Source organism: Callorhinchus milii, unplaced genomic scaffold (genome assembly GCF_018977255.1).
Source record: "Callorhinchus milii isolate IMCB2004 unplaced genomic scaffold, IMCB_Cmil_1.0 Scaffold7, whole genome shotgun sequence".
Classification (NCBI taxonomy): Eukaryota; Metazoa; Chordata; class Chondrichthyes; order Chimaeriformes; family Callorhinchidae; genus Callorhinchus; species Callorhinchus milii.
The window spans coordinates 27,217,008-27,243,717 of record NW_024704748.1 but is presented as its reverse complement, the minus strand read 5'-3'; the positions used below and the strand labels follow the sequence as shown (position 1 = coordinate 27,243,717).

Here is a 26,710-nt window from a genome sequence, read left to right as displayed (position 1 = left end):
TGGAAAATCTTAAACTTGCAAAACAAATAGCGAACCTCCTCGTGTGGGGGGGTGCAGGGGAGGTGCTTGGGTGCAGCCGAGACATGAGGGGAGGGCTGGGAGGGGTGTGTTGGTGAGTTTTATACGATTAGTATTTGTATTTTACACTAGTGAGTGTGCGAGCCTCAGTGCCTCCGGCAGGAATCATCGCCTCCTAATGATGAGGTGCCGAGACGCTGAATTTGATCAAATGGGGGCTATGATTCTCAGTGTTACCCACAGAGCGACTTCCCCAGGGACTAACCTTCTCACTGGCTGGCCCACTGCCTTGGGACGTCACCAGCCAATCTGTCATCTTATGGGGGGGTGGTCACTAACCCTCCGACCTCCCTCTGTCTTTCACTTACCCCAACCCTCCAGCAACCCGGCCCGTCCCAAGCCTGTGTCGGCAGCTAAATCATGGGTTGGAGTTGCTGGGCCAAGACCAGCCTCGGTCGGGATCTTTTCTCACTTGTAAATAAAGGATGTGTTGCTCTGAATCGTGGCCGCCTCTGTCTCCTGTGTGCAGCTCCCGCGCTTGCTCGCTCTCACCTGGGGCTCAGGATGGATTCAGTCACCCAGAGGGAACAAGGGTTAACAGGTGGGGGGGGGTTGGGGATTTGCAGGACACTGGTCTGTCAGCAGCAAAGCCTCGAGTCTTGCAGCAAGAACTCATGTGACGAGTGTGGGTCGTGTCAGTTTGATTGTGGGCTGGAGCCTCGGGCACAAACCCAGCCTCATACATCTCCTCCCCATCATTCAGTCAAGACTGGAGCCAATCCTCAAGACATTGCTCTTTTATTGTTGTGTATCAGCCTGGCTCAGCCTGATCTCGCCTTTGAGTCAAAAGGTTGTGGGTTCAAGACCCACATCGGGACTTGGCATCACACAGTCTAAGCTGACATTCCATTACAGTGCCGGGGAGGTGGGGGGTGTTACATTGTCGGAGGTGCCGTCCTTCAAATGAGATGTTAAACCGAGGCCCCGTTTGCCTATTCAGGTGGGTGTTAGAGATACCGCGATTCTATTCAAAAACAGAAGGGAGTTTCTCTCTCTCTCTCCCCCAGTGTCCTGGCCAACAACCCCCAATAAAATTGGTTGCTCAATGTTTGTGGGACGCTGCTGTGCCCAATTGGCTGCTGCGTTTCGCCCACAAAATACACAGTCACTTCCCTTTACAGTGTATCCTGTGAAGTTCTTTGAGACATCTCAAATGCAAGAATTATTATTATTTATTAGACATACAGCATTGCCAGGCCCTGCGTGCTCCCGGCCAGGCTGGTAGTGAGGCACTCCCTCAAGACCAGTATTGTTCCTCCTGAGTCCAGCCAGGCACTGCAGCAAGACATCAGAACATCACCGTCCACACTGGCCGCTCAGAGCCTCTTCATCACCTCACAGGTGTAACCACCAGCTCTGTGACCGACCAGCAGCCGCTCAAACCCAACACCTCCCCATCCCTCCTCACTGTCAGTCTCTGGGAGTGAGGGTTGTTGGGGTGGGGGGAAGTAAGAGCTGCCAATGGGCAGCCTCTGTTGGCCCCGGTGTCACAGCGCTGTGTTCTCCTGCGACATCAGTCCCGCGTCACACACCATACGGTAGAAATGGCTTCTTTGCTGGAGCAGAGCCTCGGGGGAGTCAAACTCAACGATCATGCCAGCGTCCAGCACCATCACCCTGAAACATCACCAAAACCACCAATGATATCAGCACCCAACGTTGTCAACACTCGCCATCTCTCTCTCCCCAGTGTCTCCCTTCCTCCCTCTATCCATCCCCACCCAGTGTCTCTCTGTCCCCATGTGTGTGCGTCTCCCTCCCTCTTTCTCTACCCTCCCCTACCCCTTCCCTGTGACTCTCTTATCTCCCTGTGTGTCGGATGGGCAGGGCTGGTAGTGGGCAGAGCTAGTAGTTGGCTGGGCAGGGCTGGTAGTTGGCTGGGCAGGGCTGGTGGTGGGCAGGGCTGGCAGTGTGGGCTGGGCAGGGCTGGTAGTTGGCTGGGCAGGGCTAGCAGTGGGCTGGGCAGCGCTGGTAGTGGGCAGGGCTGGCAGTGGGCTGGGCAGCGCTGGTATTTGGCTGGGCAGGGCTGGTAGTGGGCAGGGCTGGTAGTTGGCTGGGCAGGGCTGGTAGTGGGCAGGGCTAGTAGTTGGCTGGGCAGGGCTGGTAGTGAGCTGCGCAGGGCTGGTAGTTGGCTGGGCAGGGCTAGCAGTGGGCTGGGCAGGGCTAGCAGTGGGCTGGGCAGGGCTAGCAGTGGGCTGGGCAGCGCTGGTAGTGGGCTGGGCAGCGCTGGTATTTGGCAGGGCAGGGCTGGCAGTGGGCTGAGCTGGTACCTGGTGCTGTCCATGATGGTGTGCAGTCGATGTGCGATGGTGAGCACGGTGCAGTCGGCAAACTCGGTCCGGATAGTTATCTGAATGAGATTGTCCGTCTCCAGGTCCACAGCGGCCGTGGCCTCGTCCAGGATCAGGATACGGGATTTGCGGAGGAGGGCGCGGGCGAGACACAGCAGCTGGCGCTGCCCCACACTGCGGAGAGACCATACCCTGCATTAGTGAGGGTCCTGTCATCACCACCAGCATCTCTGGGGGATTCTCCACGGGGAACGCGGGAGGGAGGGGAACTGCTTGTTCAGGTGGACGTTAAAGCTTCCTGTGACGCTATTCGAAAAGAGAAGGGAATTTCTCTCTCTCTCTCTCTCCGGTGTTCTCACCAACAATCAAAACTCAAAACACTGCAGAGGCTGGAAATCTGAAAACAAAAAGAGAAGTCGCTGGGAACACTCAGCAGGTCAGCACTCCGAACTGACAGAGTCGTGGACCTGAAACGTTGACTCACTACTTTCTCCATAGATGCTGCCTGACCTGCTGAGCGTTCCCAGCGGCTTCTGTTCTTGTTTTCATATCTCCCAAATGGCTCCATGGCTGTCTGTGTACTGCTGTGTGCACACCACCTGCCACATTTTCCCACAGGGAGTCCTGTGGCTCAGAGGTTAGAGCACTCGCCTCACAAGTGCGAGGACCTGGTTTCGATGCCCAGGAAAGACAAAACGTTGGGCAAGTTTCCTCACTCCACGCGTATCTGTTTACTTAGGAGGAAGTAGGAACCCGGTTGTTAGTCGATGGGTTGATTGATTTATGAGGGTAATAATCCCTTCAAAAAATAATAATAATTTGGTCATTTAATCCACAACTGTTTGTGGACATTGCTGTGCGCAATTGGCTGCTGTGTTTTGGCCACAAATATACAGTCAATTCACTTTACAGTACATTCTGTGAAGAGCTTTGAGTCCTCTCGAAGACGTGATAAGGCGTTATATCAAATGCAAGGATTATTATTATTCTCCAGGGCAGGGTCTCAGGGTGGGGGGGGGCGGCTCTCACCGGGGGGTGGGGCTGGGGGTCCTGTACCTGAGGTTCTCTCCGCTCTCGCTGACCTGGTGTTGGAGCTGGGAGGGTAAGGTGCTGACATACTGTTTGAGGTGAGCGAGCTCCAGCGCCTGCCACACTTGCTGGTCCCCATAACGCTCAAAGGGGTCAAGGTTCATCCTGAGTGAGCCAGAGAACAGCACCGGGTCCTAGAGAGAGGGAGGGAGGGAGGGAGAGAGGGAGAGGGAGAGGGAGGGAGAGGGAGAGAGGAGAGGGAGAGAGGGAGAGGGAGAGAGGGAGAGAGGGAGAGGGAGAGAGAGGAGAGAGGGAGAGGGAGGGAGGGAGGGAGAGGGAGGGAGAGAGAGAGAGGGAGAGAGGGAGAGGGAGGGAGAGAGGGAGGGAGAGAGAGAGAGAGGAGGGAGGGAGAAAGGGGAGAGGGAGGGAGGGAGAGGGAGGGAGAGAGGGAGAGGGAGGGAGGGAGAGGGAGGAGAGAGAGAGGGAGAGGGAGGGAGGGAGAGAGGGAGGGAGAGGGAGAGAGAGAGAGGGAGACAGAGAGGGAGAGGGAGGGAGAGAGAGAGGGAGGGAGAGGGAGGGAGAGAGGGAGAGGGAGGGAGGGAGGGAGAGAGGGAGAGGGAGGGAGAGAGGGAGAGGGAGGGAGGGAGGGAGAGAGAGAGACAGAGAGGGAAAGACAGAGAGACAGAGCAACACAAAAGCCGTTAGACAGCCCCGACACGAGGGCTCCCGTGTCCCAGCCTCAGCCCCACTTCCTGGAGACTGTCTCATTCGCTAATTCCCCGCTGCGTAAAGCAACACTTCCTGGTTTCTGCCCTGAAATGCTCCTTTTTGCTAAACTAAACTCATATCTTTTTGTTGTACTGTCTTTGAGGCCGAAAGTATCGATTTTCAATCCAATGACAAACCTCTCTTAAGGTTCACACACCCGATGCAAACACCCCTCCCACTCCCCCCCATACACACCCCCCACCCCGCTCCCTCCCATACACACCCCCCCACCCCGCTTCCACCCCCATATACAGCCCCCGCACTCCCCCCATACACCACTCCCCCCCATACACACACCCCCTCCACCCCGCTTCTGCCCCCATACACACACCCACCCCGACATATACGCCCCCCACACAAACACCCACCTGGGGGATGATTGTGAGTCTGTGCCTGAGATCGTGTAAGCCAATGGTGGCGATGTCCAGCCCATCAATCAGGATCTGGCCGCCCGCGGACTCGATAATACGGAAAAGGCAATTGGTCAGCGAGGACTTCCCAGCGCCCGTCCTGCCCACAATCCCAATCTGAACATACACATAATTATTACTATACACACCACATGCCATACACAACAACAACAACAACTTGGATTTATATAGCGCCCTCCATGCCGGGCGGCATCTCAGAGCGCTTAAACACACACAATATAATAATAATAATAATCCTTGCATTTGATATAGCGCTTTTCACATCGGGAGGACGTCCCAAAGCGCTTCACAGAACACACTGTAAAGTGAATTGACTGTATATTTGTGGGCGAACGCGGCAGCCAATTGCGCACAGCAATGTCCCACAAACAGTCGTAGATTGAAAATGACCAATTTATTATTGTTTTTGGTTTTGGAGGGACTATTATTAGGCTCTGTGTGGAGTAAGGAAACTTGCCCAAGGTTTGGCCCTCTGCCTGGAATTGAACTCAGGTCTCTCACTTGCAAAGCGAGTGCTCTAACCACTGAGCTACAGGACTCCACTGTATACACACGCACCCGCTATATACATAAACATATACACACGCACACGCCATATATACACACACAATATATGCATCATATACACACACACACCAGACTCATACATACACACACCAGATACACACATACATATACCATTCATACATACACACAGACATACACCATACACACATACACACACAACACAAACACATACACACACAGAAACACACACACAAACAAACAGTTAGAGGAATAACTTTTGCACCAGGAACATTTACGAAGAGAACTGATGATTGAACTTTTATCATGATGACAAATAATGAAGCTCATTCCTGTCGGGTGTAGTGACTGAATTTTATTGGCTAAAGCGAATTTGCACACAGCCAAGAAGTGACTGTCTGTATCTGGGGTTGTTGGCCAGGTGTTGGCTGGTGAATGTGAATAGCGCCGCGGGATCTTTAACATCCACCTGAACAGAGCACAGACTGGGACTCGGTTTAACATCTCATCCAAAGGACGGCACCTCTGACAATGTGGTGCTTTCCCCCAGTGCTGGAGCGCAGCCTGGACTCGGAGTTTAAAGTCACTCACACTTACACCCATCCCTCTCACACTCACACGCTATTACCTTCTCGTTGCTGGCGATGGAACTGCTCAGGCCGTGAAGAACGAGCTCTAGTTCAGGACGGTAACGAGCCTTATAGTCAACAAACTGGATCCTCCCCTCCACCGGCCAACCCTGGGGAGGCCGACAGTCTGACACCCAGGCCCCCTGCAACATGCAAACACACCGTCAGACAACACGCAAACACACCGTCAGGCAACACTGGGGGAAGGGGAGCGAGAGAAGAGGAAGAGGGGGGAAGAAGTGGGCATGATGGGGATGTGCGGAAGGGGGAGAGGGAGCACTGACATACCCTCGTAGAGCCCCTCCCGGTTCTCTGTGTACCTCATTCTGCATCCTAGTGTACTCCGACACTCTCTCCACAGACACAATGTTGGTCTCCAGCTCCGCAGTCTGTCTGACCAGCCAGTTCAGGACCTGTGTCACCTGATGCCAACACAATCACACGTGAGGGCTCAGTGACCACACCCTCCACTGCCAGCCCACCCTCCGCAACCCCTCCCCTGCCAGCCCCTCCCACTCATAGCCACACGCCTCATATCCACACGTCCCTCACCCGCACGCCCTTTGTGGACTCACATTCAGTGCGTAGGAGATGGAGAGCCCCACCAGCCCACTGTCCAGCTTGTCTCTGGCGATGACGGCAAACAGTGCGGAGAAGAACACCACCAGATTCCCAACCAATTCCAGCCGGATCGCCAGCCATCTGTGTGCACAGTGATCAGATCAAAACAGGAAGTCAAGTAACAGTGATACAGTAAGTGATGCAACAATGACAGAAGGCGGCACGTCAGATGGAAACAGGAAGTGATATGATACAGACAAAGGAAGTGATGTAATATTGACTCATGAAGTACAGGAGCACACTTACCTGTTGGAGATAATCCAGGGATAAACACACTTCTGATTTTTATCCAGGATGGTTTCATTGTGTTTGAGGAAGCGTTGCTGATGACCATAGGCACGGATCACGGACAGCCCGGCCACTGTCTCCCCAAAGTGGGAGTAGATGGGAGACCTTGTGACAGAGTCCAGACGCCTCAGCTGCCGCGAGGTACACACATAGAAACGCTGCAACGGGAAAGCTTGGTGTTACAGCGATCGAACTACACGCACAAAGAGAGAATACACACAAGCAGCTTCTCGCTGAGGCTTACAGCACAGAGGCTCGCTCTCCGCTCCCCTCCAATCTGACTCGTGGAGTAAAAACACTGTCCCATTTTTGTGCTGTGCTGTACACTCTATGTCAATCCCTGCTCTCTCTCTCCCCATCGTGTCTGTGCTGGGGCTCGCTCCCCCACTGGAGCTCTCTACTCTAACCCCATTCCCTGCTCTCTCTCTCTCTCTCTCTCTCTCTCCCCATCATGTCTGTGCTGGGGTTCGCTCCCCTACTGGCGCTCTCTACTCTAACCCCATTCCCTGCTCTCTCCCCATTCTCTGCTCTCTCTCTCCCCATCGTGTCTGTGCTGGTTTTGGCTCCCCACTGGGGTTCTAGGCTCTATCAGTGCTCTCTCTCCCGCTGGCTGGTACCTGTATGAAGTAATAAAATACGGCGAGAGGGACAACAATGGCTGTGAAGTACGGAGTGGCAAGGCAGATCACGAACACCGTGCTCAGGACGCCAAACATACAGGACAACCAGGAGCGGAAGGACATTCCGATCACCTCATCAATCGTGTAAATGTCCTGAGATCACAAAAATGGCTTTGTTAATATAATAATAATCCTTGCATTTGATATAGAGCCTTTTCATGTCTTCAAGACGTCTCAAAGCTCTTCACAGAATACACTGTAAAGGGAATTGACTGTATACTTTGTGGGTGAAACAATGGGGAAGGAAGGGGCAAGGCCGAAGCCAATTGTGCACAGCAGTGTCGCACAACCAGTCGTGGGTTGAGTGATCACATTATTATTATTATTTTTTGAAGGGATTATCACTCCCGGAAAAGGATCTGTCAGTCAACTAACAACCGGGTTCCTATTCACTGCTGGTAAACAGAGGCGTGTGGAGTAAGGAAACTTGCCCAACTTTTCGCCCTGCCCGGGAATTAAACCCAGATCCTCTCGCTTGCGAGGCGAGTGTTCTAACCACTACAATTTACATTGAATCCTGTGAAGCACTTAGAGACGTTTTGATGACATGATAAGGCGCTGTCGCAGATGTAAAGGATTATTTAACATTATTAAGATAATGGCCGTTTGTGTAGTGAGTGTGTATTAGGCAAAGCGACGTCACACAAACTGCCAGGAGGTGAATCGGCGATTTATCTTGAGGTCACGAGGAGTCAGGGTTACCTTGGCGAACCGGTTGATGATCCTCCCGGTGGGCGTGGTATCGAAGAAAACCATGGGTGCCCGTAGAATGTTCTGGAGCAAGGAAGCGTGCAGGGATCTAGAGGCTGCGATGGTCGCTATTGTCATGAAGAACGCTGCCAGGAACACGAAGACACCTGGGGGGGTGGGTGGGAGAGAGAGAACATCAACCAGGAATTGACTTAAACTCACTCCAAATCCTGCCCCCCACCTACCAATCGCTCCTTGACCCCTCGACGACGACAACAACTTGCATTTACACAGCACCCCTCACGCAGGGTGGTGTCCCAGAGCACTTGACAGTGGCGGAGCATGATACTGAGCTGGGGGAGGTGACCGTTGTCACGGTCAAAGAGGAAAGTCTTCACCTGAAGATAGCGATAATCCTTGCATTTGCCTTATCACGTTTTCCAGATGTCTCAAAGCGCTTCACAGAGTATACCGCAAAGTGAATTGACTGTATATTTTGAAGGAAAACAATGGGGAAGGAGGGGGCAAGGCTGAAGGATAGAGGAAAAGTGTTCCTGAGTTTCGGGGAGTAGTGGCTGTAAGCTTGGCTACTGATGGTGGAACAGAGGGCACGAGGGACATGCAGGAGGCCAGAGCCAGTGAAGCAGAGGCACCGGGTAGTGGGTTGGGGGTAATCGGGTCAGAGAGGTAGATTTGAAAATTAGTGTGAGGATCTTGATATCGATCTGTTTGACTACAGGGAGCCTGTGCTAGAACTGGTGTAAAGGGGTACAGAGTTTATTACAGGTCAGTATGCTGGTGGCAGAGTTTACGATCAGCTGAATCTTGTGGATGGTGGAGCTGGGGAGACCGTCGAGGAGGCCATTTGAGAAGTCGAGTCGGGAGGTGATGAAGGCGTGACAACCTCATGGACTGAAGATGGGGAGGAAGGGGGAAGGCGGAGGGATAGAGGGAGAGTGCTGCAGAGTTTCGGGGGAGGTTGTTTGTGTGTGTGTGTGTGTGTGTGTGTGTGTGAGGGAGGGTTGACACATTCCTCCTGCCACCTCACTCCCCCTTCCCCACTCCCCTTACCCTGAGCAATGCCCAGCGCTCCAAAGACGGCGATTCGCTGGTCCCGCTTGGTAGTGGGGTAGGTCTGGTTGAAGTAGGTGATGGCATCGTTGGTCCAGTCGCTGAGCCACAGGTTCTGGCCGATGGCAGCCACATTCTGAGCTACGTACATCAGTGAAATGAGCAGACAGAACAGCCAGCCCACAGACCGCAGGTACTGCAGGTATACTGCAAACCTCACCTGTACACGCACACGCCAATCATACGCCACACGGCAACCACACACCATGTGCCAATCACACACATACACCACACATACACACCACTCGGCAATCACACGCCACACGGCAATCATACGCCACACAGGAAACACGCACCACACAGCAATCACACATCACACACACAGCACACATATAGACACCACACACATACACAGCATACACACACACACCACACATAGACACCACACACACATGTCAAATACACACACCAAATAGGCATACAGGTAAGAAAAAGAAAAATAACCATGAGAAACCATAGCAATTTACAACACAGAAGGCGGCCACTTAATCAAGCCGCTTGTTTAAGAGCAAACTTTGTTTCAGAGGTCAGAGGGCAGCCGGTACCTGGCCTGTTTCCATGGTCTCCTTCTCGATCAGTCGCTGCCCCTTCACCACCTGGGCGGATCTGCCGTCCGCTCTCGCAGACATGTTGCTCCTCACAGAGTTCCTCAGCAATGTGCCGGCTTTGTTCTTACTGAAGAGACGAGAAAACAACATTGAAGGTAGTGAAGCCCCTGAGAAACAGCCCCACTCTGTGAGATCAGGGTGGAGGGGTGGGGAGGGAGGTGACACAAGGTGGGTAGAAAGATGGAGAGACCCAGAGGGGTGGGGGAGATGGTGAGATATGGGGGTAGAGATGGTGAGGCGTCCTGACCTGCCCTGTCTGTTCCACTGACGTGCCCGCTGACTGTTCTCCCGTTTAAGCGTTGCCGTCACTACGTCATCAGGGTATTCGTCCATCTGTGACTCCTGGTCGTCAACCATCAGCACATCATCTGCTGTCACTGCACTGACTGTGAACCAATCACACACTGACTGAGCGAGTGTGAATGGGTGTAAGCAGATCTGAGTAGGTGTGAACGAGTGTGGAGTGGGTCGCACATGGGTGTGAGTGGGTGCGAGTGGGTGTGAGCGAGTGCGAGTGAGTGCGAGTGATACTGACCTGTGGCCTCACCCTCCTCGGAGCTGCTCTGCCCGCTGTAGGTGACCAGGAAGTTGGCAAAGGCCCCGTGGCTGACCCTGAGTGCTGCGAATGTGCCGACTTCAGACACAGCCCCAGCCTCCAGCACCACAATCTGGTCAACATGTGGCAGGAAGGTCAAGCCATGCGTCACCAGCACCCGTGTCTGTAACACCAACAGCCAGCGGTCAGCACTGGGGGTCAGTCAGTCACTGGGGGTCAGTCAGTCACTGGGGGTCAGTAATCGGGGGGTGTCAGAAGAGGGCGGCATTTACCACTGAATTTACCACCAGTCCACGAGGGGAAGATCAGGATTGGTTGGTTGGATGGATAATAATAATAATAATAATAACAATCCTTGCATTTGCTGTAGCTCCTGATCATGTCTTCGAGACGTCTCAAAGCGCTTCACAGGATATACTGTGAAGTGAATTGACTGTATATTTTGTGGGTGAAACATGGCAGTCAATGGCGTACAGCAGCGTCCCACAAACAGTCGTGGATTGAGTGACCAAATTATCATTCGGAGGATTGTCAGCCCGGACACCGGGAGAGAGAAACTCCTTTCTCTTTTCGAATAGCATTATGGGATTTTTTTTTGGAAGGAAGTATTACCCCAGAAAAGTGATCCGTCAATCGACTAACAACCGGGTTCCTACTTACTGCTGGTAAACAGAGGCGTGTGGAGTAAGGAAACTTGCTCAACGTTTCACCCGGGTCCTCTCGCTTGCGAGGCGAGTGCTCTAACCACTGAGCTACAGGATTGGTTGAACAGACTGATGGGCAGTGTGGCCCTAACCCACTCACTCTGTGCTGCAGGAGTCCTCTGGGCCCGATCACACGGTTGAAGATGTGTTTGCCAACGTGAGCGTCCACTGCGGAGAGCGGGTCGTCCAGGATGATGATGTCGGCCATGCTGTAGACTGCTCTGGCCAGGCTGACCCTCTGCTTCTGTCCTCCACTCAGATTAATACCCTGCAACACAGCCATTGTCATTGTCACTCACTCCCTCACTGCTCACTCTGTCACTGTGTCACTCAGTCCCAAGGACGTCCCAAGGCGCTGCACAGTTAAGAGTTTGCACCCAAACTGGGGGTTGGGATCAGGAGGGGTGGAGGGCAAGAGGGATGGAGGAGGGAAGATGACCGAAGGCACGATCAAAGAGGAGGGTCTTAAGACAGTCCTTGAAGGAGGCAAGGGAAGGGGTGAGGCGGAGGGGCTCCAGATGGAGTTTCAGAGGGTGGAGGAAAGAGGCTGAAGACCTGACCAGGGATAGTAGGGCGGGCAAAGCGGGGGACATGAAGCAGGCCTGAGCCCGCGGAGCAGAAGGAGACCAGGTTGTTACGTTATTAGTAGGTCACAGAGGTAGGGAAGAGCAAGGCTGTGGAGGGCTTTAAAGGTGAGAACGAGGGTCTGGCTCCTCCTGTCCAGAGTGAGGAGTGAAGAGTCTCCCCCCACCCTCCTCCTACTGATACCTTCTCTCCGATCTCGGTCTGGTCACCGCCCGGTAGCAGGTCCAGGTCGGGGAGCAGGGCACAGGCCTCCAGCACCTTCTGGTACCGAGCCTCCTCCAGCTCCTTCCCAAACAGAACGTTCCCACGCAGAGTGTCGTTGAGAACCCAGGCCTGCTGGGGCACGTAAGCCACTGAGCCCTGGGGGGGGGTGGGGGCGGTGGAGAGCGTCAGTAACACCACACATAGCACAGGTTTCCACCCCCACCCCCATCCACACACAACCCCTCACACACACCTCACACTGACTGCTGGGGCCCATAGGCCACTGAGCCCTGGGGGAGAGGGTCAGTAACTCAACACACACTGCCCTCACACCTCACCCCCCCCACCCCTCACACGCCCCGATCACACCTCCCACTCTCGCTCTCTCCCTCACCCCCTTCATCTCTTCTCTCCCTCCCCCCTCTCTCTCTCCACCTCCCCCATCTTCACTCTCTAACACCCCTCTCTCCCTGTCCCTCTCTCTCCCTTCTCCCCCCAACCCCTATCTCTCTCACTCTCTGTACCTTGATGTTGATGAAGCCACTGATGTTCTCCATCTCGCCCAGGATGGCCGACACCAGTGAAGACTTCCCACAGCCGACCGGCCCCACCACAGCCACCAGGCTCCCTGGGCGGATCTCCAGGTTGACACTGTGGGGGAGAGGGGGGAGACGGGGGGGGGGGTCAGAGAGACAGGCTGACATTGCAGGGGGCGGAGGGGGGGAAGCATGGGAGATGGCGGGATAGGGAGACAGAAGCCCACTCTCACAACCGTGCCCCCGCCCCACCGCACCGGCCATTCCCACACCATATTAATTTCCAACCACAAACCCCCTGGTAGTTCACATAATTGAGTCGTCCCCATTCCCGGACCCCAAAACCCCTACCACCCTCGGCCCCGTGTTGTCAGTCAGCTCACATCCCAGGACTCACTCTCTGACGGCCGGCTCCTCACCAATGGCCCAGGTGAAGGTGGCTTCTGTCAGGCTGATTGCCGCATCTACACAAAACAAACGGTTACAAGTCACTCCCCATCGTGTCTGTGCTGGGGATCGCTCCCCCACTGGAGCTCTGTACTCTAACCCCATTCCCTGCTCTCTCTCTCTCTCTCCCCATCGTGTCTGTGCTGGTGTTCGCTCCCCCACTGGAGCCCTCTACTCTAACCCCATTCCCCACTCTCTCTCTCTCTCCCCCCATGGTGTCTGTGCTGGGGGTCGCTCCCCAGGGGGTGATGTTGGTGTACCCACGGTGACGTACCGCGGCTGGGGTCCCGAAGGATTGCAGAGTTGTCCGCGTCCTTGCCTGAGAGGAACTTCTCCAGTCGCTTGCAGGAGACATTGGCCTGAGGGAGAAACCGGGCAGAGCATCAAACAGCCAGACAGCCCTTCCCCTCTCCAGTCAGCACCGCCACCCCCTCCCCGGGCGGAGAACCACCGAACTCAGGGCTCCGTGGGAGGGTGTGTGTGTCAGCCCGGCTCAGTGTGTGTCAGCCCGGCTCAGTGAGTGTCAGCCCGGCTCAGTGTGTGTCAACCCGGCTCAGTGTGTGTCAGTGTGTGTCAGCCCGGCTCAGTGTGTGTCAGCCCGGCTCAGTGTGTGTCAGCCCCACTCACTGTGTGTCAGCCCGGCTCAGTATGTGTCAGCCCGGCTCAGTGTGTGTCAGCCCGGCTCAGTGTGTGTCAGCCCGGCTCAGTATGTGTCAGCCGGCTCATGCGTGTGTCAGCCCGGCTCAGTGTGTGTCAGCCGGGCTCAGTGTGGTGTCAGCCCGGCTCAGTGTGTGTCAGCCCGGCTCAGTGTGTGTCAGCCCGGCTCAGCGTGTGTCAGCCCGGCTCAGCGTGTGTCAGCCGGCTCAGTGTGTGTCACGGCTCAGTGTGTGTCAGCCCGGCTCAGTGTGTGTCAGCCCGGCTCAGTATGTGTCAGCCCGGCTCAGTGTGTGTCAGCCCGGCTCAGTGTGTGTCAGCCCGGCTCAGTATGTGTCAGCCCGGCTCAGTGTGTGTCAGCCCGGCTCAGTATGTGTCAGCCCGGCTCTGAATCAGAAGGTTATGGGTTCAAACCCTATGTCGGGACTTGAAATCACACAGTCTAAACTGATGCTCCAATGCAGCTCTGGGGGGTGTTGCATTGTCAGAGGTGCCTTCAGATGAGACATTAAACTGAGGTCCCGTCTGCCTGTTCAGGTGGATGTTAAAGATCCCATTGTTCTATTTGAAAAGAAGAGGGAGTTTCTCTCTCCCGGTGTCCGGGCTGACAATCCTCCGAATGCTAATTTGATCACTCAATCCACGGCTGTTTGTGAGACATTGCTGTATGCAATTCGCTGCCGCGTTTCACCCACAAAATATACAGTGAATCCACTTTACAATATGTTCTGTAAAGCGCTTTGAGAAATCTCAACAATGTGATGAGGCGCTATGTCAAATGTAAGGATTATTATTATTATTATTATTGAGCCATTGGATCCCTGTCACAGAACAGATCAATTTCAAGAACCTCTCTCTTGTCCATCCCCTCCCACTCCACCATTGGTGGCAGCGCTTTCAAACACTCCACCCAATCTGTTCCCCAATCTCTCCGTTTTGCCCCCTCCTTCCCCTCTTTTAGATCACAAGTGCTCCTACGTTAAGCACTCCGAGACACTGCCCCGCGTGAAGGGGGCTGTGTAAATGTAAGTTGCTGTTGTTGTTTTAGTAATAGTCCCTCCAAAAAACAAAAACAATAATAAATTGGTCATTTTCAATCTACGACTGTTTGTGGGACATTGCTGTGCACAATTGGCTGCCGCGTTCGCCCACAAATATACAGTCAATTCACTTTACAGTGTGTTCTGTGAAGCGCTTTGGGACGTCCTCCCGACGTGAAAAGCGCTATATCAAATGCAAGGATTATTATTATTATTATTGAGCTGTTACCTGCACCATGGAGGAGATGACCATAGGCAGCATGCCAATGGGGAAGCGCAGGATGTTGAACAGTGCGATGGAGGTGAAGGCCTTCTGAGCATCTAGAATATTCCGGGGGTCCACCGCCACGTAGACGGCAAAGCTGACCAGAGAGATCTGCACAAGAGGAGAGTGTGAGCGGCTCCATGACCAATGATAACATGAGCGACAATGTGAACTAAAGCCCCCGCCCCTGAGACTGTCAGGTCAGGGGACCAAGGGATACGGGGCAAGGGCGGATAATTGGAGTTGAGGTACAGATCAGCCATGATCTTATAGAATGGCGGAGCAGGCTCGAGGGGCTGAATGGCCTCTTCCTGTTCCTATGACTGATACAGAAGCCTAGGGCTGCGTTGAGGCTGGGGGCCGGCCTTATTCAGCTGATCAAATTCCCCCCCAAAACGTTAAACAAAGTTAGGAACCATCCTAGAGACTGAAACTTTACATATCAAAATTCATCAATTGAAAGAAAATGGCAGCAAATTGAGCAAGAATGTGGAGTCCTGTAGCTCAGCGGTTAGAGCACTCGCCTCACAAGCGAGAGGTTCCATTCCCGGGCAGTGCAAAATGTTGGGTAAGTGTCCTTACTGCACGCGCCTCTGTAAGTAGTAAGTAGGAACCTGGTTGTTAGTCGATTGGCAGATCACTTTTCTGGGGGTAATAAGTTCTTCATCAAAAAATAATAATTTGGTCATTCAATCCACGACTGTTTGTGGGACACTGGTCTGTGCAATTGGCTGCCGTGTTTCGCCCACAAAATACACAGATACTAGACTGTACAGTATATTCTGTGAAGCGCTTTGAGACACTATATGAAATGCAGGGATTATTATTCAAAGCCCCCCCTTGCCCGGGAGAGTGGCGCCGCCTACTGGCGGTTAGTAAGTAACACAAGGAATGAGACCAAGGCCGTGGCACCGTGGCCAGTCTGGCTCCGAGCGCAGGTTACCGGCAGCTTAACCCTCTCAGCACTCACCAAGAATGGGGTGCAGGTGAAGAGGAGGATGGAGACGGAGAAGATGTAGGAGGATTTCTTCATCGCCCGCAGCTCTTTATTGCGAATGCCGAGCACCTGATCCTCAAAGGACGGCTCCCAGGCGTAGAACTTCAGGATCTGAGCCAGGCATAAGGGGTGGAAGGTGATGGTCTGAGATTTACACAGCGCAACTTCCCCAGGGCAGCATCCCAGAGCCCTTGACAGCGCTGGATCATAACACCGAGCCAGGGGGAGGGGGAGGCGCGACTTGAAGATGGGGATAGAAGGGGCGAGGCGGAAGGATAGTGGAGGAAGAGTGTTCCAGAGTTTTGGGGGCGTAAAAAGCGTGGCCATCGATAGTAGAACGGAGGGCACGAGGGACATGCAAGAACCTGAAGCAGGTCGAGCAGAGGCAGCGAGTTGTGGGTTGGGGATTAAGCAGGTTGGCGAGGTAGGGAGATGCCAGGGCATGAAGGGATTTGAAAACGAGCCTGAGGATCCTGAAATCGATCCATTCAGCGATAAGGAGAGTTTGAGGCCAGTCACGCCTCAAGTTTCCTGGTGACGCACCTCACAAAATATTACACCAACACAGACACGATGGGGAGAGAGCAGGGAATGGGGTTAGAGAGCTCCAGCGGGGTCATCTCCCAATTACCTTCATCCCATTGAGGATTTCGGTCATTAATTTCATCCTGGTATCTTTACGTTTCATGTTCTGCGTCTGGTCAAAACAGAGTGTTTAGAAATCCTGAAGTCAGACATGTGATGTTAAGAACATAAGAATTTGCGGGTGAAAGAAGATCACGGTCCATGCAGTTTGCCTTCCATCATCCTGGCAGTCGCTTGACATGTCGTGTCCCAAACTATATATTGTATCCCGAGGATATTTGTTGGACTGGCAGTGGGTGGGCTGGCGAGCAGGCGGGTGCTCTGCCGGGCGAGCGAGCGTGCCATGTTACCTGCAGTCTCTTGGTCCTGATGGCCAGCATGCCGTTGATGGGGATGAGCAGCACTATGACCCCCATGCCGGCCAGCACTGAGGGGCCCAGCTCCTGCCACAGGAAGATCAAAGACACCATGATCTGCAGCGGGGCCCCCCACAGCAGGTGGATGAAGTTGGTGACATCATTGAAGCGCTGGGCGTCCGCAGACATCAGGTTGACGATCTCACCCACTGTGGACTCCTTGCGGACAGCGTTGGAAACAACAAGAGCCTGGGGGTGGGGGGGTGGGGGCATTATCAGGGGTCTCAGAATAATAAATAATTATAAATAATCCTAATCATCCTCACATTGTGACCCAACATCTTTTACCTCGGAAGGATATCTCCAGAGTGCTACTCGCTGGACAACAAAGGATGTCCCCTGTGAGAGTCCAAGCCCCCACATTGAGTCTTGGAATCACAGTCTAAGCTGAAGCTCCAATGCAGTGCTGGGGGGTGTTGCGCTGTGGGAGGTGCCGTTTTTGGGGTGAGATGTTAAACCGAGGTCCTGTCTGCCTGTTCAGGTGGATGTTAAAGATCCCGCGACGCTGGTGGAAAAGGGAGTTTCTCTCTCTCTCCCGGTGTCCTGGCAACAATCCCCCAAATAAAATTGTTGACTCTACACGGCTGTGTGTGGGACGCTGCTGTGCGCAAATGGCTGTTGTGTTTCACCCACAAAATACACACTGTCACTGCACTTTTCAGTATATTCTGTGAAGTGCTTTGAGACATCTCTGGGACGCTACACTGCGTGAGGGGCGCTATATAAACGCAAGTTGTTCTAGTTGTTGTCTCGATGATGCTATATCAACTGCAAGGCTTATTATTATTTTCTTCCTTCCCTCTCTTTCCCTCTCTCCCTCCCTCTCTCTCTCTCTCTCTCTTTACCTTCTTGTACACAGCGGCTGTGATGGCGGTGCGGACCCTCATTCCCAGCAGGAAGCAGTTGCTGAAGTATTGCTGGAGGAGCAGCGACTGGAGCACAGCTGTGACGAACAGCAGCACTGCGTACAGATACCCTCTCCATTCGTACTGAGCCTTGTCCTCAGTGAAGGTCACCAACAGCCTGGGCACCACAGCACAGTCACACTCACCCCTCACACCAACAGCCTGGGCACCACAGCACAGTCACACTCACCCCTCACCAACAGCCTGGGCACCACAGCACAGTCACACTCACCCCTCACACCAACAGCCTGGGCACCACAGCACAGTCACACTCACCCCTCACACCAACAGCCTGGGCACCACAGCACAGTCACACTCACCCCTCACACCAACAGCCTGGGCACCACAGCACAGTCACACTCACCCCTCACCCAACAGCCTGGGCACCACAGCACAGTCACACTCACCCCTCACACCAACAGCCTGGGCACCACAGCACAGTCACACTCACCCCTCACACCAACAGCCTGGGCACCACAGCACAGTCACAGTCACACTCACCCCTCACACCAACAGCCTGGGCACCACAGCACAGTCACACTCACCCCTCACACCAACAGCCTGGGCACCACAGCACAGTCACACTCACCCCTCACACCAACAGCCTGGGCACCACAGCACAGTCACACTCACCCTCACACCAACAGCCTGGGCACCACAGCACAGTCACACTCACCCTCACACCAACAGCCTGGGCACCACAGCACAGTCACACTCACCCCTCACACCAACAGCCTGGGCACCACAGCACAGTCACACTCACCGCTCACACCAACAGCCTGGGCACCACAGCACAGTCACACTCACCCCTCACACCAACAGCCTGGCCCCACAGCACAGTCACACTCACCCCTCACACTAACAGCCTGGGCACCACACAGTCACAGTCACACTCACACCACACAACATGGTTCATGAGTTGGTGTGAGTGAGTGCGCATGATGTGAGCGAGCGTGTGTGTGTGTCTCTGAGAGTTTGAGTGTGTGTGAGTGTGTGAACGTGTCTGTGTGTGTAAGCGGGGGGGGGAGCGGAGGAAGGGGAGCGAGAGCGGGGGGAGGGGGAGCAGGGGAAGCAGAGCGAGAGCGGGGAGAGGGGGAGCGGGGGGTGAGGGCAAGGGGAAGCAGAGGCGGGGGAGAGGTGGGGAGATGGTAAGCGGGGGGGGAGGGTGGGGGGAGACAGTGCACGTACTTGAGGAGCTGGGGGTTGATAAAGATCATGACGTCGTGCAGCAGTTTGAAGATGGCCGCCTTGAGCAGGATTCCTCGATAGGTCTTCAACAGAGTGAGCACCAGCCACCCCTTTACCGTCCGCAACTCTGAGTCTTCTGCCTTCACCCCTTTCTCCTTCCCTTTCTCCTTCCCTTTCTCCTTCCTTTTCTCCTTCCCTTTCTTCCTCTTTTCTTCCTGTAAAGACAAACATTGAGTGACAGTGACGGGCGAGGCAGAGACCTGTGGGCGAGCGGGGGGTTTGTTGGTGGGGGTCGGGGAGATGTTCTGAAGCGAGGACAGAGCATAGCAACGTCACTGTGTGTTTACGTGGGCTGAGATCTCGGTTCAGCGTCCGACACCCAGCGAACAGCACCTCTCTCTCCCTGGAGGGACACATCCTGCTTACCTAATCTTGGCCCATGTTAGGTGCAGGTTGGCAAGAGCCAACGCTTTGGGACCCCAGAGTGTGTATTGGGGTAACCAGCGAAAATCAGCTTGTCATTGATATCACTGTCCCACTGCTTGTACAGTTAGGACCATCCTACCTGTTAGGGCTTTGGCTGCAGGGTTAACAGGAGCTGAGTGGGAGGATTCCTTGCCCCAGTGACTGGTCTGCCCTTCCGGGTTCTGCCGATGAGCAAAGCAGTGCCCTGGCTCAAACCCATGACCTTCCTGCCGCGTGGCGCAGTGAGGCGAGAGCACGAATGGCTGAGATATGTGTGTACCATGACCAGCACGTCCTGGCTGGCGCCCTTCCTCAGTCCGTTCAGCTGTCCACTGCCATCACCACTCGCTCCTCTTCGCTTTGTTTCCATCTTCGCCTGAGCCTTCCTTAGCTCCCGGGTCATTTGACGCTCGAACTCAGCGTGGATTTTCTGTGTGGTGTCCGCCTGGTTCAGCTCCCACAGGTGGCTAGTCTCCAGCGGCTTCCTGTAGCCTCTCACCATCATCCTGAAACCAGTCAGTGCTCACTCCTCATTCCTCATTCACACCACAGCCTGTCCTCACCAGCAGACCTACCTCTCTGATGTGACTACAGTAAAACTCAGTGGGTATAAGGTCTGAGTTTATTCACAGTAAGTATAAGTCGTATTTCGGCGCCTTGGGATGTCCTCCCGATGTGAATAATAATAAATAATCCTAGCATTTGAAATAGCGCCTTATCACGTCTTCTGGACGTTTCAAAGCGCTTCACAGAATACATTGTAAAGTGAATTAACTGTATATTTGTGGGCGAACGCGGCAGCCAATTGCACACAATAGTGTCCCACGCACAGTCGTAGATTGAAAATGACCAATTTATTATTGTGTTGTTTTGGAGGGATTATTATCAGGTGTGTGGAGTAAGGAAACTTGCCCAAGGTTTCGCCCTGACTTGCCTGGAATTGAACCCAGGTGTCTCGCTTGCAAGGCGAGTGCTCTAACCACTGAGCTACAGGACTCCACGAAAAGCCGCTCTACGCATGTAATTTTGTTGTTGTTGTATTAGTCAAGACCATAATGTGTAATATTAATAATACTCCTTGCATTTGATACAGCTCCTTAAGACACTGTTGAGAAGTCTCAAAGCTCTTCACAAGATATACTGTAAAGTGAATTGACTGTGTATTTTGTGGGCAAAACGAGGCAGCCAATTGCGATCAGCAGTATCCCACAAACAGTGGTGAATTGAGTGACCACCTTTTTTTGTTAGGATAAGTCATATCAATATCAATAATCTACACTGCGAGAGTTTAATTCAATGTAGCCGGTAAGTGGACGTGCAGTGACAGGTCAAGACTACATGCCCATGATTCAACACTGCCGGTAAGTGTGTGAGTAATGGAAGGGAGCAGCGTTAACCAGTTAAGAGGTGATTAATATGAGTCGTGCAAAGAAATCTAAGTGGTTTTGATAGGAAACTGAGTGGCACTTGGGCCTGTGTACGATTTAGGTGATTATATGACTTATACAGGAGAGACTTATGCGAGTTTTACTGTACTGACGAGAAGTTTCCTCCCCTCACTCGGCCCCAGACTCGATCGCCCACACTCCCCCCGCAACATCTCTGAGCCCAAGGATTCCCCGTCTTGCTGTAAACCCCTCTCGTCAACCCCTCCCCTCTCCCCTCCCTCCCGTACCTGTCAAACCAGCTATATGTCACTCTGCTGAGGAAAGAGGCCATCAACTCCGGGTTCTGAAAGAAAACACACGCGAGGTGTCAGCTGTGTCCAAACTACCCAGTCACTGACGCCATTAACCGGGAGAGAGAAATGGGAGTAATGAGAGCGAGTGGGGAGGAGGGGAAGAGCAAAGGAAGTGAGAAGTTCCACGGTCTGGGAAAGAATACGGTGGAGCAGATGCTTTGAGTCTTCATTTGAACCCTATTTAAGTTGATATTGAAAAGAGGCAGAAACGCACTGACCTCCTTGCCGGCCGCCTTGGTCTCTGGGGGGACGTCAGATATGGAGCCGATGACGAGGGAGGCCGTCTCGAGAGCATAGGAGATAAGGAACAAGGAGAATCGAGGCAGGTCAGTCACTTCACCCTGAGAGGAGCGGAGAGGAGCAGAGACAGTGAAGACAGCAGCCAGGCACCAGCGCTCAGCCAGACAAATCCACACACACGCCAATTCTGTCACTCTAGACCCCTCCAGCCTCCTCACTCTACTCTCACTCCAGAGCCACGGGTGAGGAAGACTCCTTGGCCCTTTTGATCTCATCTTTCCTGAATCCCTGCCCGTCCATCCTCCCATTCCAGCTCTCTCGTAAGCGAGCCCCAGGCTCCTGCGCTCAGTACGGGCGGAGGTCAGGACGGTACCTGATCGATGGCCATTCTGATGATAGTCTGGAGAGTGAAGACTCCACAAAGGACACACAGCAGCCAGAAGATGAAGAGGAAACCGGAGTCCTTGGCCTCCCCACGTCTGGTGCTCTCGTGGATTAGTAACACCAGGAGCTGGAACAGGAGTGAAAGTGGATTAGGAACTCCACACTGCAGTGAAACCATTTTCTATAGTATTCGCTCCAAGACTGTTGGTGCTCAATTGGCTGCTGAGTTTCGCCCACACAACACAGTCAATTCACTTTACAGTGTATCCTGTGAAGCGCTTTGAGATGTCTCTGTATCAGGCGCTATATCAAAAGCAAGGATTATTATTATTATTATTATCCATTGTGATGCCATTGTGGGTTTCAAGAGAGAAGTAGACAGGTATATGAAGGATAGAGGTTAGTAGGGGTTTGGGGATAGGGCAGGGCAGTGGGATTGAACAGCAGACTCGATGGGCCGAATGGCTTCCTTCTGCACTGTAAATTTCTCTGATTTTCTCTCGGTGACACTGGGACTACGTAAGAAAGAACTTAGGTGATTATCTCAACGTCTCAAAGCGCTTCACAAGATTTACTGTAAGGTGTAATGACTGTATTTTGTGGACAAACACAGCAGCCAATTAGCGCACAGCAGTGTCCCACAGATAGATTTGAAGTGAACAATCCCTTTTATCTGGGGGATTGTCGGCCAGGACACCAGGGGGAGAGAGAGAGAAACTCCCTTCTCTTCTCCAATAGTGCTGCAGGACCTTTAACGTCCACCTGAACAGGCAGACGGGGTTTAATGTCTCACCCGAAGGACGGCGTTTCCGACAATTCAGTGCTCCCTTTCTCCCTCCCCACCAGCGCTGTGCTGGATGAGCTCAAAGTCCCAATATGGGGGCTCGAACCAACCAGTCTTTGTTCAACCACCCACCCCTTACTCTTACCCAAGACACTGTGTAGATGCAGGGGTTCACATAGAGAACGGTGGGGTTCAGCTCTCCGGGGATGGGGTCTTTCAGGCCCCCAAAATCTTCCAGCAGTGAAACAATCAGCCCCAGGACTGAGCACAGCACCAGCAGAGATACCAACAGCTAGTGGAGGGAAAAGAGGGATCAACAGATAAGAGTGGGATCCCGACAGGCACTCTGAGAGGGGGTGTGAGGAGGAGGGGGAGCGAGGGGGGGAGCAAGTGAGGGGGAGCGAGGGGGGGAGCAAGTGAAGGGGAGTGAGGGGAAGAGGGAGCAATGGGGGAGTGAGGAGGGGGAGTGAATGGGGCTGGGGAAGCGAGGGGGAGGGAAAGCGAGAGTGAGGGGGGAGGAGGAATGAGGGGAATTAACCTGTTTGACTTTGTAGAGTGTGGAGAAACCAACCACGGAGTTCCTCAATGGGAACAAGTGCCGGAGGAGCCAGGGCCCAGAGAGCCAGAGGAGGCCGAGGGGAATCCACACAAGGACTGTCTGCTCCAGGCACACCGGCAGGTCAGGGTCCGGTCGCTCCAGGTACGAGGCATTCTGCGTAAGAGAGGACAGAATAATAATAATAATCCTTGCAACCCCAACCATGGTCAGATAAGCACACAGGTCTTGCTTTATTATTTATTTTGGTCAGCCGGGTGTCTGACACACATGGAAACCCATCACTGTTGCTTAAGAGTCTCCAAACCAAGCTGAGAATTCCATGCATCCCACCTGCACATGGAAATCCCAGAGATAGACTGTTGGAATGAAATGTGCTTTCTCTCCCTGGGGACACACCCTTCCCCTCACGTTCCCCAACTAAAGATAATAATTCTCCCAGCACCCCCTACCCCCGCGCTCCCACGGGAAAAGCCTTTCTTCACATTTGTACTGTCAAAATATAAATAAAATACAGTCAATATAAAATCTTGCATTTCTTGCATTTGCATTTGACATAGCACCTTATCATGTCGCGACGTCTCAAAATGCTTCACAGGATATACTATAAAATGGTTTGAATGTCTATTTTGTTGGGGATATACAAAATACAGTTACTCCACTTTACAGTATACCCTGTGAAGTGCTTTGAGATGTCTCGATGACACGTTAAGGCACCGTATCAAACGCCAGTATTATTATTTATTATTATTATAATGTCATTGTCTAAAAGTGTCTCACATAGTGTGGAGTGTAGTGATTAGTTTCTGCTCAGGCAGCAGTAATCTGTGCTCGGGGTCATACCCAGAGCGATGAGATAAGTGGCTTGTTTATGTGTAGAGCAAGATCGGCAGGGATACTGGGAGAAAGAAACTCCCTTGTTTTCATCCAAACTATAATGAAATCTGTGCGTGTCTCCTCCCTCCCATTCCCTCCCTTCATTATCTTTGATACACACGATCTTTGTAACTTAATATAATAAAATAATAATCCTTGTATTTGATATAACACCTTATTGCATCATTGATCCGTCTCAAAGCGCTTCACAGGATGTATTGTAAGTGTAGTGATTGTATATTTTGTGGGCGAAACGCGGTAGCCAGTTGCGCACAGCAGTGTCACACAAACAGCCGTGGAGTGAGTGACCAAATTTTTTGGGGGGATTGTTGGCCAGAACACCGATAGAGAAAGAGAAACTCCCTTTTTTTCCCCAATATCACTGCAGGATCTTTAACTTCCACCTGCACAGACAGTCAGAGCTTGGTTTAATGTCTCAACCAAAAGACAGCATCTCCATTAATGCAGCGCTCCCCCCAGTGTTGCACTGGAGCGTCAGCTTAGACTGTGTGATTCCAAATCCCATTTCGTTGGGTGTTCCACATCCATTGGGGGAGGAAAGTGGAGAAAAGTTCTAATCTGTAGTTTTTTATTTTAATATACTGTCAGTGTCCTGACTAAGATTCTGAAAGGAATAGATAATGTAGACCAGGATAACCTCTTTTATATTGTACTGAACAGTGGAAACAGACGTCACATCCTACAATTGAAGGGGGTTAATTCAGAACAAATCTGAGGAGACACAACTTCAGGGAACGAGCAATAAACTTGTGGAACAGGCTCCCTGGAGAGAGAGAGAGAGACAGACAGACAGACAGACGGTGGAAAAATAATGTGTTGTTTGTTTCAAGAACAAATGAGATTGATTTCTGCTAAAAAATAATATCTGGGGATAGATACAGTATATAGTTTGGGGACACGACATGTCAAGCGACGGCCAGGATGGTGGGAAAGAGATAGATGAACCTCAGTCTTCATTCACCAGCAAATTCTTATCTTCTTATGTACTGTTCACCAGCTTCAGCCTAGACTGTGAGCTCAAAGTCCCTGATGTGGGGACTCGAACCTAACAAGCCCCTAACCCTGTGTCCACTAAAATCTTCCACCCCTCGATCTGACACCCAGACTCACTGCATATTCTGTCTCAATGTTACTCACCCAAAAGGTGGAGCCACAGTACTTATCCAAGACTGAAGACATTCCTCTCTCGCCAAAGCAGGTCCCGAGCCGACTGTCCGCTTATATAACTCCCGACTATGGTCAACAGTGACTTGGCAGATGAAGAAGAGCGAATAAAGATGACAGAATGTTCCGGGAGCCAGAGATGATTGGGATATCAGTGAGAGAGAGACACTGGGCATCGTCAGTCACAGAGTAATAACAGATCAGTCTGTTAATCTTTAACTTGCTCTCAGTTAAGTTGTCCAGTGGAGGGCGGTTGGGGGGGTCGGGTGAGAGGAAACAATTACCCGAGTTCATTAGCAGTCGTTCTTAAGTTAAACATCTAACAGCTATCTCACAGTGGGCCAGTCAGCAGCGGGTAAACCTTGGCCGGTCGGGGAAGTAGTCAGAGACGGGAGGTTAATTATTACTGTTAACTCAATCCTATGGAGGGATTTTCTGCTCTTCACTGACAATATTGAACCTTCGCACAAATTTAGTTGCTGGGAGTTTCATCAGGAATGAGCTGGTAAAATATCCCGAACTTTTACCCTTCAATCTCGTTCAAAGTTATCAGCCGATGTCAATTGGTAGCTCTCTGTCCTCTCTCTCTCTCTCTCTCAAGTCGGAAGGTTGTATGTTCAAACCTCAAGTCGGGACTTTGAGACCACATTTGAACATAAGGAATGCTGGATGAAAAAAAGACCAAGCTCCGTCCAGTTGGCCTTCCACCTTCTTGGTGATCGCATGAGCTCCCTATGTCCCATAATGTTATTTCCTATAAGAACATAAGAAATAGTGTCCAGGCTGACTCTCAGCGCAGTGCTGGGGGGCGCGGGGGGCAGGGGGGAGCGCTGCATTGTCGGAGACGCTGCCTTTCACAGGAGAGATATTAAATCGAGCTCCCATCTGTGTGCCTGTTCAGTGGTCACTCAAAGATTCCGTCGCATTTTCAGGTAAGGGAAGGGAGTTTCTCTTTTGACCCAACAATCACCCGGATAAAATCAGTCCGTTCACTTCACGCTGTGTGCAAATCGGCTGTCAAAAATACATAGTTGCTACACTTTACAGGAAAAATAATAATAATCCTTGCATTTGATATAGCGCCTTTTAACACATCTTCGAGACATCTCAAAGCGCTTCACAGAATATACTGTAAAGTGAATTGACTGTATATTTTGTGGGCAAAACATGGCAGCCAATTGTGCACAGCAGTGTCCCACAAACAGTCCTGGATTGAAATGACCAATTTATTATTATTATTTTTTTTGAAGGAATTATTACCCAGGAAAGCGATCCGCCAATTGAATAACAACCGGGTTCCTACTTACTGCTGGGTAAACAGAGGCGTGCGGTGTACGAAATATTTTGCCCTGCCCGGGAATCAAATGCAAGGATTGTTAATATTATTCCTGATCTGGAGGCGAGAGTGTAACGGAGTCAGGATGACAAAGCATGTGTTGACAGAGAACAGGGCAGACCTTGCCCCTGGTGAGGTGAATAGCCGTGGTACCAAACAGCAATGAGTCAGCACTTTGGGGAGAGGTGAGAAAAGGTGAATCGGATAAATTAGTGTTGCTCTGCACGCTCACAGCTGATACACAGAGGGACTTTCCTCCCCCGGCACAAACCGAAGCCTGGAGACTGACGCC

The 26,710-nt window shown here is 52.4% G+C and overlaps 1 protein-coding gene across 2 annotated transcripts; it reads right to left on the bottom strand.

The window, feature by feature from the left end:
- Window positions 1-1,232: 1,232 nt before the first annotated feature.
- abcc2 (ATP-binding cassette, sub-family C (CFTR/MRP), member 2) lies at window positions 1,233-25,259 on the bottom strand. 2 transcript variants are annotated; one of them, XM_042337011.1, is made up of 32 exons: window positions 25,056-25,259; window positions 23,004-23,177; window positions 22,611-22,757; window positions 21,671-21,808; window positions 21,276-21,398; window positions 20,992-21,047; window positions 19,597-19,822; window positions 18,852-19,066; window positions 17,604-17,781; window positions 16,693-16,947; window positions 16,389-16,454; window positions 15,731-15,868; window positions 14,725-14,871; window positions 13,076-13,160; window positions 12,752-12,818; window positions 12,343-12,469; window positions 11,798-11,974; window positions 11,130-11,297; window positions 10,305-10,488; window positions 10,017-10,155; window positions 9,707-9,836; window positions 9,102-9,321; window positions 8,043-8,197; window positions 7,278-7,433; window positions 6,619-6,818; window positions 6,327-6,453; window positions 6,072-6,173; window positions 5,751-5,894; window positions 4,535-4,693; window positions 3,426-3,592; window positions 2,349-2,543; window positions 1,233-1,695 (listed from the first exon to the last, which is right to left on the bottom strand). In XM_042337011.1, the coding sequence occupies exons 1-32, from the start codon at window positions 25,095-25,097 to the stop codon at window positions 1,566-1,568; spliced, it is 4,737 nt and encodes a 1,578-aa protein (XP_042192945.1). In that variant the 5' UTR covers window positions 25,098-25,259; the 3' UTR covers window positions 1,233-1,565. The 2 variants fall into 2 exon arrangements, with proteins under 2 accessions (XP_042192945.1, XP_042192946.1); XM_042337012.1 differs by lacking the exons at window positions 1,233-1,695; window positions 2,349-2,543 and adding an exon at window positions 2,675-2,766.
- Window positions 25,260-26,710: the final 1,451 nt, after the last annotated feature.